General features: G+C 36.9%; 1 protein-coding gene across 8 annotated transcripts in view; it reads left to right on the top strand.

Moving 5' to 3' along the window:
* The window catches only part of synrg (synergin, gamma), a 43,472-nt gene that overhangs the window by 25,195 nt on the left and 7,888 nt on the right, over nucleotides 1–10,389 (top strand). For all 8 annotated transcript variants that reach the window (XM_043259024.1, XM_043259017.1, XM_043259023.1 and 5 more), the window contains 6 exons: nucleotides 2,352–2,885; nucleotides 5,659–5,822; nucleotides 5,993–6,046; nucleotides 6,915–7,011; nucleotides 8,041–8,189; nucleotides 9,192–9,302. In XM_043259024.1, the coding sequence (XP_043114959.1) occupies nucleotides 2,352–2,885; nucleotides 5,659–5,822; nucleotides 5,993–6,046; nucleotides 6,915–7,011; nucleotides 8,041–8,189; nucleotides 9,192–9,302 (1,109 nt within the window). The remainder of the gene's footprint in view (nucleotides 1–2,351; nucleotides 2,886–5,658; nucleotides 5,823–5,992; nucleotides 6,047–6,914; nucleotides 7,012–8,040; nucleotides 8,190–9,191; nucleotides 9,303–10,389) is intronic.

Genomic DNA, 10,389 nt, shown 5'->3' with positions numbered 1-10,389 from the left:
TTTATTGGTAAAATTGAATAATTATTTTGTGTGGGGAAACTGCATGTCATATAAGAACTGTTTGCTTAAATGTATTACACGTACTTTAAATTGTTACATCTGTTCAATTTAATAAATGTAGTAATATTTGATCGATTAATTGCAATTTAACTTAGTTGCATCATTTGTTTGCAGTGTATTTCCTGACTAATTCCATCTGTGATTGGTCTCAATGTTTAGTGATAGTAGACCCAAATTAACACTTCAGTTAATGTTTATTCATACTTTTTTGGACTAATTGTGCAGCCCTAGTTTTGTTGAGCTATCGGTCGGCTTGCAAATATATTAAAATCAAGAATAAGTCTCTCCAGGTTCTTAAAGGGTTTTAATAAGCTGCATAAAACCAATATTAGCATCACCTTGGTCTTTGCTTAAATGTTCTGTATCACTTTTCCTTATTTTCTGGTTGCTTTTTCCTTTTTATAGTCCAACTACAATGTGTCTTTGACCAATGAGAACTAATCTAATCTTAATCTGTGAATGTGCCTTCTCAATGCTGGGTTCTGCGTCTGGATTTGGGATTTTCTGTCCTGTTTTTGTTTTCTTCTCATTTCTGCTTTTTCTGACTTTGCATGCCCTTGTATTCTTAAAATGCAAAAAAACAACAAAACAAAACAAAAACACTTTTTAACTGTTAGTTTGGCAAGACTATTGTAACAAGATCTTTCATGGAATTTTGTGACCTCTCTCTCTCTCTCTCTCTCTCTGCCAATGTTGTCGTAATAAATATGAATAATGGTACAGCAGACATGCGTGCCGTCTTGATTTCTCTCTCCATCCTTCAATCTTGCCGCCCAAAGCAGATTTAGTCATCAGAATTATCACACTGCACTGGTTCCTTGTCAATTTCACAAGTTGATAGATTGCGTGAACAGTCGTGTCCCGCTCAGCTGCGAGGAAACTAGGTGTTTCAATGCATATGTGAATTAATCCTACTTATTTTAAATTCTAAACATTATGGCCTCTAAATGAGGTCAGCACCTAATTCATAAATAACACACACATCTGTATTAGAAGTAAGTTCGTTCAGTAGCTTCAGAGAGCACAGGACAATGCATCGTTGCAGTTCTTTTATCAGTCTGTCTTTCGCTGTGGTTGATTGTACGAGATTGTGAATGATTGCACGTCAACACTCTACACTGAAAGGCAGAAAATTGTATCTCTTGGTGAGTCACAGCCCAGTTGTGATTTTTCAGTCAAACAGTGAATCATTTTAGAGAAATGAAAGGTGCGGGATGACATAGTCATTTTGACCTTTTAAAATGATGTTCTTCTACTAGTAACAAATCTGAAAAGCATTCATCAGTCTACACACGCAGATGTCACTCATCCAGTCTAGTCAATAAGACATTGAGTGCTTCCTCCCAGACTCAGAATGACTTCTGGTAGAAGATAAGGACTCGGGGATCATTAGAGTGGCTTTGTGCCAGAAGTGTCTAGTTAATGAACCAGGGCTTCATCATATGAAGGTATCAGGAATAATACATCATGAGCAGTGAGCAATCGAGACATTCTGATCTGTACCGTCAGGAATAGACTAAAAAAATTACCTTGATCATGGTTTTTTTTTAACCCAGTTAATGTACACAAAAACAGCACAGTATTTATTTGTTGATTTATTGATGCTTAAGTGAGTAAAAGAAAGGCTAAACGGTAAATAGGTAACAGTATATTCTTGGATAAAACTAGAGAGGCTCAGTAAGCAACTCTGTTTTAAAGGTTTTCATCTATCTTCTAATAATAAGAAAGTCAGTTTAAAAAAAAAGGTTCTCTATGTAGATTTTAATCCAGTTTTTTTGGCTGTTGTAAAGCTTGTAAATGTTTTACGTGATATGTGCAAGTATATCAAAATGGGGTTTTATATTATATATTATATTAATAGAATGTATAGTTAAAAACATGATATATTTTACTAACGATTTCATATCGGTTTATATATTTATTATACCAAGAAACAATATATTAAATAGACTTTCATCATGATATTACATAGTAGGCCTCTGCTTCCTGGTTGAGAACTGCTTTATATATCAATCTGTAACAACTAGATGTTTATCAGCCTAGAACTGCAGTCCCTCCACTGAATGGACAACCCAGTTAATCTGATAACTCAAATATGCCTTATTGTGCAGAATTAATATACATTTTCTGAAATGCCTTGCATTGTAGACTTTTAAAATGTATTACTTAATGAACCCAGAATATACAACAAAAATGTACTAAATTGTAACATTGAACTATAACATCAGTACTACAGTTGTTACAGCACCTGCATGATTTTTTGAATGGGATTTCCCACGTTGTCATTACAGAGTCTGATGAATTAAAATTTGACCCCTTTGGCACATCCGCCGTCAGCAGTCTTGGCAGCTACGACTGGTCGGACAAGGAAGATCTCTCGTCTGGTCATGGTAAGAAGCTCCAGGGAGGACTGCCGTCTTCAGCTGTTGTCCAGAGGAAAGAGACGTCTTTCGGGAGCTCAGAGAACATTACCCACACCACAGTTGCCAAGGTGACCACATTCCCAATCGAAGACGGTGGCTCTACCAGCGAAAGCAGATTTGAAGCCTTCGCTGACTTTGGCTCCATTGAGCAGCCCGGTCAAGATGACGATGATGACTTTGGAGACTTCGCCAGCACGGTTTCTGAGAAATCTGACTCCCCTCCTGGAACCACAGAAGCAGAGGGCAACCAGGGTGAACTGACAGATGAGTTTGGAGCCTTCCAAGGTGACAAGCCCAAATTTGGCAAGTCAGACTTCTTGAAAGCCAGCACGCAGGCCAAAGTGAAATCCAGCGAAGAGATGATCAAGAACGAGCTCGCCACCTTTGACTTGTCTGTGCAGGGTGAGTGTCATCGCAGTATTTAATGCTTGGATATTAACAGGTCTCATTCTCTGAGTGTGAATATGAACAAATCTGTGTGAAATCGGCACACAAATATTTCCACAAATACTGATTTGCCAATAACTCCTAGTACAATATTTTATGCTCAAATATTGACAGACACTGGGTCTCATTTACTACCGTACACTTTTTTTTTTTTTTTTTTTTTTTTTTTCACAAACCAATCATGATTCACCATGAATAATGCATGCTCAAATATTAACAATGGGTTTTCATTACTGCAAATGTTTTCATGAACAAATCATGATTCACCAGTGTCCACTAACTTCATTCGCAATCTTTTATGCTTTTATATTAACGAATTGGAAGTACAACATTTTCTTGAACAAACAATGATACACCAAAAGCTCCAATAAATGGCATTGCAATATTTTGTTTAAATATTACCAGTGACTACACATTAACATGTGAAATCTGCATGCAGACTTTTTCATATGCATATGATTCACCAGTAATGTTATGATATAAACCGATTCTGATTCACTAAGAATGCCAGTGCGCGAAATCTGAATCTTTTCATAAATCATGATTTATCAACAGCTCAATTAATCACAATGTTTTTGCTCAAATATTAAGACAGTGGGTCTTGTGACTCACCAGTAACTTCAATTAATACTATTTGTTTATTTTATGCTTTGATATTAGTGGACCGTGGGTCTCATTCACTGTTTATATGTATATATTTGTGTTAGAAATCTGCGCATTAATAATTTCACAAAGAAATCAAGATTCACCAATAATGCGCAGACATTAACGGGCAATGGGTCTCATTCACTATTCACAAATTTGTGCATTAAATCTGTATATAAATGTTTTTACGAACAAATCACAATTCACCAGTTCACTCCCATCACTTTGATATTAACAAACATTGGGTCTTATTTACATATTGTATGTGCAAACATTGTATTTTGCGTGAAATCTATGAACGTTTCCACAAACAAGTCAGGATTCACCAATAACTTTCATGCTAAAATTAATACTAAACGAGAATGAATGTTGGAAAAACGTTACTAGCACATATGCTCATAATGTACTCTTATAATCGTTCCTTTTACCATAGCCTAAATCCGTTAGTGTTAATGCTAGTTTAAATATATGCACGCATGGTATTTTTTAGTGATCCGTACTCCAATACGAAGTGACCCACACGTACTGGACCCAGTGCATGTCCACAACTGCATTCTCTCTGAAAGTCAACAGATGGCAGAGTGGCGTCTGAAGCACACGGCAACGTCGGTAGACAAACACCGCCACCCAAATCCCTCATCACTTTCCCCTTTTGCTTTTTCATCGTCGCTCCCCCATAATGCATTAGCACTTACTCAATAACGTAAAAGCTTATTTGCCTCTTATTGATCCCCACCCACATCCACTAAATTTCATTTGTTCAAACAAAAGAGGGTTTACTCCTCTGCCAGCCTCCTATCAGACGGTTAATCTGAGGAGTGGGGTTCGTGCGGGAATAGATTAGCGCCTGAAACCATGCAGAGACTGATGTGCTTCCCAGCGGGGGTGTGATTACCTGTCGCTGCGTCTCACGAGTCTGTCGTGCCGCTGTCCGTCTCGTTGCTTGTGCGTGCATGCCGTGTATTTGGGCCAGTTTGACTGTGTGATGCCTGATGAATAATGCATGCCTGGATTACTATGCTGCTCTTTTGCACATAATTATCATTTGTTGCAAATTAGGTGTTTGTGGTTTGTGTTGAGGCCCCACGTGGATTAGCGACGACAGTCTGAGTGCTTCAGAAAGTTTTAATTATACAGCAGGATCAACAATTAAACTCGTGCATTAAATTTAGAGAGAGTAGTGGGGTAAGATGCGCCATCCCTTTTCTCACATCACCATATGTTTTTGATTTGTGAAGTGATATCTCTGGCCTTTCAGTTTATTTAGATGTGCAGATGTGTTTAAAATACAGTTCATAATATTAATTTTTTTTTGTTGAGACGTGTCAGGGTGGTACAATCGTAGTGAAGAAAACTAAATTATTCTTGAAATATGAAAGCTTCAGTTTAAAAATGATTATTTCTGAGAAAATATAAATAATTTAATTAAGCATCTTAAAATATGTCCATCAAAATATAACCAGCATGCAGAAAAATAAAAACAAATAAAAGTGGAAATAAATATCAGTAAACTGTAAGGCAAGGATTTTTCATTCAAGTTCAAATTTTAAAATATTATATATATTTTTAAGTGGTGATTTAGTATTAATTGTATGCTATTATTGCATGTATTCATATTTAGAATTGGCGCTTATTTTATATATTGAGATTTTCTTTTAATAGTTTTAGTCATTTTGCCTTTTTTATTAAGTTTTTTATTAATCTCTTTCTTTGTAATATTTAGTTTTTTAAAATGTATTTAACTTAATGAACTAAATTATTATTATTATATTCTATTTAATGTATTTATTTTATCTTTTGTTAATAAGAACATATCAAAAACCTTTATTTTTTTATAATAAAGAATACTCCCCCTATGCTCAATGTTATTACTGGGTAGTTACATTACAGCTATTACATTTAAATTATAACTTTTAGTACATGTTTTTTTCTATTTACAGGTTTTTGATTTAGTCCCATACACACGTCAAACGGAAAAGCATGCGTCTAAGAACTTTTTCCTAAAACACAATTTTTAAACTTGATGTCATTTTCTTTGTCATGGACACTCCTATTTATCACTGACCCATTTATTTGTCCAAAGGATCCCATAAGCGCAGCCACAGTCTGGGAGAGAAAGAAATCGTACGGTCCATCCCCTCTCCTGCCCCTGAGCAGCCCTTCAGAGACCGATCCAACACCCTAAATGAAAAACCTGCGCTGCCGATCATCCGCGACAAATACAAGGACCTCACAGGAGAGGTGGAGGTCAGTCACTCGCTCTCTCTGTTCTCTTTGCTACATACGTTCTCTTTGAGCACACAGACAGGTTCTCCTTGTTGAATACAGCCTCAGGTTTCTCAGTGAACAAAGCTCTGATTCTGTTTCATCTCTCTCTCTTTTTCTCTCACTGTCTCTCGTCCAAACACTCGTGGCAGGAGAGTGAGCGATATGCGTACGAATGGCAGAGGTGTTTGGAGAGCGCTCTGCAGGTAACGCATACTTCCACACTCATTCATAAAGAGCTTGGCATACACCTTAAAACTGTGTCGGTCTATAGAAAGTTGGGTTGGATCAAGATAACATGATGCTAACACTATCATAAATACGTGATTGAACAAATAAGAACTTGTGCAAACAGACCGTTGACGCTCGTATTGGCGGTGTAAGGGTATCCAAATGGATATTTCGAATTTGAACTATCAGCAATTTATATCGCTTACAAAAAAATGTCTCGCAACAAATCTAATAAAACCTAACCGCACGTGCAACAAACAAGTTGACCGCATTCATTCACTTTGAACTTTGAGGCGTGAAAACACTGGATCACCTCAACGGTGTGTGCATTGCTTTTAAAACACGCAGCAAAAACAGACGACGAAGTGGTTAAGCCATATTGTTTGTTTTAGTTCGTTTGACAGATACTGTACCCATGCATAATGGCCATTAAAGGCTTTTATGTTAGAATAGTTTGCTTAAATATATTTCAAAAACGACACTTTTTGCCCTGAAGACCTATCGTTTCATATCGTCACGTGACATGATAATATCGAGAGCAAATCACGATATTGACAATATCATTAGAAAGTTTTCTTATGCAGTCACAGAAAGTATGTGCAAATTGTTCACTGACAGTCTTTTCATAGCTCTGTGTTGTTGTTGTTTTTTTTACACAACACAAAAGAGGATTCTTGGCAATACAGTTGGACACCACTGACTTCTACTGAATGCAATGTCATTGTATGTTTGTTTTCATCGGCGTTGATGTATGAAATTATTTGTTATTTTCCATTTATTTCAGGAAAAAGTGAAAACCCAATATAAAATGTGGTCACTTTACAGCTTTATTTTATTTTCCAGGTCATCACTACTGCCAATAACACCCTTAATGGCATCAGCAGCTCCACAGTGTGCACGGAGGTCATCCAATCAGCACAGGGGATGGAGTACCTGCTGGGTGAGACTACGACTGCGGTCACGCGCTATTTACTAGTCAGAGACCGGCTTTACCCATCGCACCCGACATCTGTAAAACTCAAGATCAGCCCCGTCACACAATCTCTTCATCCACATTCATACCTGCTCCTCATGCGCCCCTGCAGTCTTCAGTCAAACAGACAGGCCAGGTGTTCTGGTTATCTGCTTCCTATTTCTGTACTCGCTCCCTCACACAGAGCGGCTTTAATGAGCTGTACGTGCTCATGTCCGCGGGAGGGGAGCACGGGGTGCTGTTGTTACGTAGAAACAAACCGTTAAAGCTCTTTGATCCGGCTCTAGCGATTGTGACTGGAGACCGAGCGGGGCATTCTGGGTCTGTCCAGGGGAGGTGTTACAGAGCAGAGCAACTATTCTGGGCCCCTCTGATGGGTTCAGCGTAAAAGGACATTCAGCACGGGGGGGACGCTGGGTTATTGTTTCTCCTGTTTGGTTCTCTCAGCACACACACACACACACACACACCCACACAGGCTCTGTTCACACTGAACACAAATACAGTTTGGTTTTCAAATCTGATCTTCAAAAGTCCTTATTGATCCATTTGTTCACACACGAGCATCAGAACATCAGAAAAAACTTTTGCATTGGTTGCTATAGTAATGATGGCAGGAGAAAACTGGAAAGACTGTTTCCACAACAACTGACTCATTCACTTATTCAACGTGGTAAATGTCACCTATGAAAAGAGATGAAGGATGTAAATTGGTGAGCAATTAGTGAAACGATACTCATTACATAGGCATTGCATCCCGAATAGTAACTTGAAATCTGATATAAAAAAAACCAATGCAATCTAAATAATAGATTTGATAAAGGAGTAGTTCACTCAAAAACTTTATATCTCAAAAAGATATATTTAAACTGAATTATGATTTAACTGATTGAACTGTTTCCTCTTGCCATGAACTTGACATGGTATTAAATCATAAATAGTGTTAAATTAAAATTTTTTAAAAAAGTTAAAAAAATTTTGGTGTACTGTTTGTAGGTGTGGTGGAGGTGTATCGTGTGACCAAGCGCGTGGAGCTGGGGATAAAAGCCACGGCCGTTTGTTCAGAGAAACTACAGGAGCTGCTTAAAGACATCAGCCGCGTGTGGAACAACCTGATGGGCTTCATGTCGCTGGCAAACCTCACTGTGAGTTTTCATGAAATAAACTAATGCACTAGTATTTCTGTTACAAAAGAAAGTCCAGTAAGACACACGTATTGATCAGTGCTTAACCGAAATACGAATACATCTGTGGGGTTAAAATGTGGTTTATGTGAGCTTTGAATCAGTAGGCACGTTCTACTAATAGGGAACAAAATAGGACCAACATAAGATCTTTTTTGCAGTTTTTGTGCCTAAAATTGAAATATAATTATTTAAAACCTGTGCTACAAAGTCCTGAGAACATTTGCATGTGCATTTAAGGACGTCCATTTTGGACATATAAATATAAATAATATAATAAATAATAATAAAAATATAAAAAATGGTGTAACTGTCATTCTTGTTAATAAAAAAAATAACTACTCTTGACTAAATCACTTTCGTAGAAATATGTTTATTATATATTTAAAAAATGCTTAATTTGCATATCAGGCCAGGGAATATAATCGCTTTAACTTTAACATTGTGGTATTTTTATGTCTGAAAATTTCTAAAGAATATCTCACGCACAGAAATGGTGTTCGTACATCTTGATACTTAGAAGTAATGAGACACTGAAGTGCGTTATTTGTGGAAAGTGCAGTAGTACAGAACAGATTGCTGAACAGAGCTTTGTCATGCAGTGTACTCAAGGGAGAATATCAATGCCAGCAGATAATATTAGAGTTGTGCGGTCAGATAATATCAGCTCTGGAGAATGAAGTCCCGTGCACGCTGCCGTAAAAACCACAAACGCTCCGAAGCATAATAAAAATGAGCGCGGTCAGAGCGTCGACGGGGTCTCTGCCTGCGTCCTGATGTTTTGGACAGATTCTGTAGCTGATGTATTGATCTGAAGGGCCGATCAGCCGCTGTGAGGTTTAGCGGCCTCGGTGAACTCGAGTTTGACTGACAGCCGGGGATTTGTGTGAGGGATGCAGCGGAGTCCCAATTGCTTTTTAAGAACCGCATTCATGATCTGTGTATGTGTGTGTTTTTCTTTAGCCTGATGAGAGCTCACTGGACTTCTCCTCTTGTATATTGAGGCACGGCATTAAGAATGCCAAAGAGCTGGCGTGTGGAGTGTGTCTGCTCAACGTGGACTCGCGCAGCAAGGTCTGTACACAACAAACACACACGTCTGCATTCAAACATTAGGCACCCCCAAAAAACACACAAATTAGTTGCATATTAAAGAGATAGTTCACCCAAAAAATTTAAGTTCTGTTTAACCAGACTGCTTGAACAGTTCTTCTGTGGAACACGAAACCAGAAATTTAGAAGTGTGTCCTTGTTGCTCTCTTCCATGCCGTTATAGAGAAGTGGAACCAGAGCTTTTATGCTTTGTGAAAAGGATTTAATAGCAATATAACAGCATCATAAACATAATTGAAGTCTTTATTCACAGTAAAGGCAAACATGTGCTTCATCTCTCTGTTGGTCATTCATGGGAGTAGCAGTAATTTCCAATTTGTACAGTGATTATACTATCGCAGTTTTATTCTTCTACTACTATTATTATTAATAATCTTTAATTAGAATTTAATTAATTTCAGGAGATTTTGTACTTATGGTTTAGTTTTATTATTTATTGTTAATATTTCTACCATTCATTTAAAATGTATTTTTTTTTGTATAAATGTAGCTATTTAGGTGTAATTTTGACTTATTTTTACTTATCAGTAATTTTAGGGCATAAACAATTTTTCCAGTTGACTACATTTGTAATTTTCTACCTTTTTATAGTTTTTCCTAATATTTATATTTAGTTTGTTTCAGCTTATTTGACTTCATAAATATGTAGTAACACTTCACAATACTGTCATTTGTTAACATTAATGTATTAACGTATTAATCTTTTTCAGTGTTAGTTAATAAAAATACAGCCGTTCATTGTTAATGTTAATTCATAGTGCATTAACTAAGGTTAACAAGCACATCTTGTGATTTTAATAATGCATTGGTAAATGCTGAAATTAACATTAAGATTATTAAAAGCTGTAAAAGTAATGTTCGGTCTTAGTATCTAATAGTTTGCATCAGTTAAAAACAATCACCCCTGATTCTACTTAAGTTGGTCTGTTCTCAAGCAAAGCTATTGTAAAAAAAAAAACGTACAATATATAGAGTCATATTGGGATACTTTTATGGTGCTTTTGCTTTTATGTTGCTTTTAAAGCTTCAGTCCTCATTCATTGTAATT

This window comes from Puntigrus tetrazona, chromosome 15, assembly GCF_018831695.1.
Source record: "Puntigrus tetrazona isolate hp1 chromosome 15, ASM1883169v1, whole genome shotgun sequence".
Classification (NCBI taxonomy): domain Eukaryota; kingdom Metazoa; phylum Chordata; class Actinopteri; order Cypriniformes; family Cyprinidae; genus Puntigrus; species Puntigrus tetrazona.
Note: the sequence above shows the minus strand (reverse complement) of the source record. Positions and strands in the feature narration are given on the sequence as shown.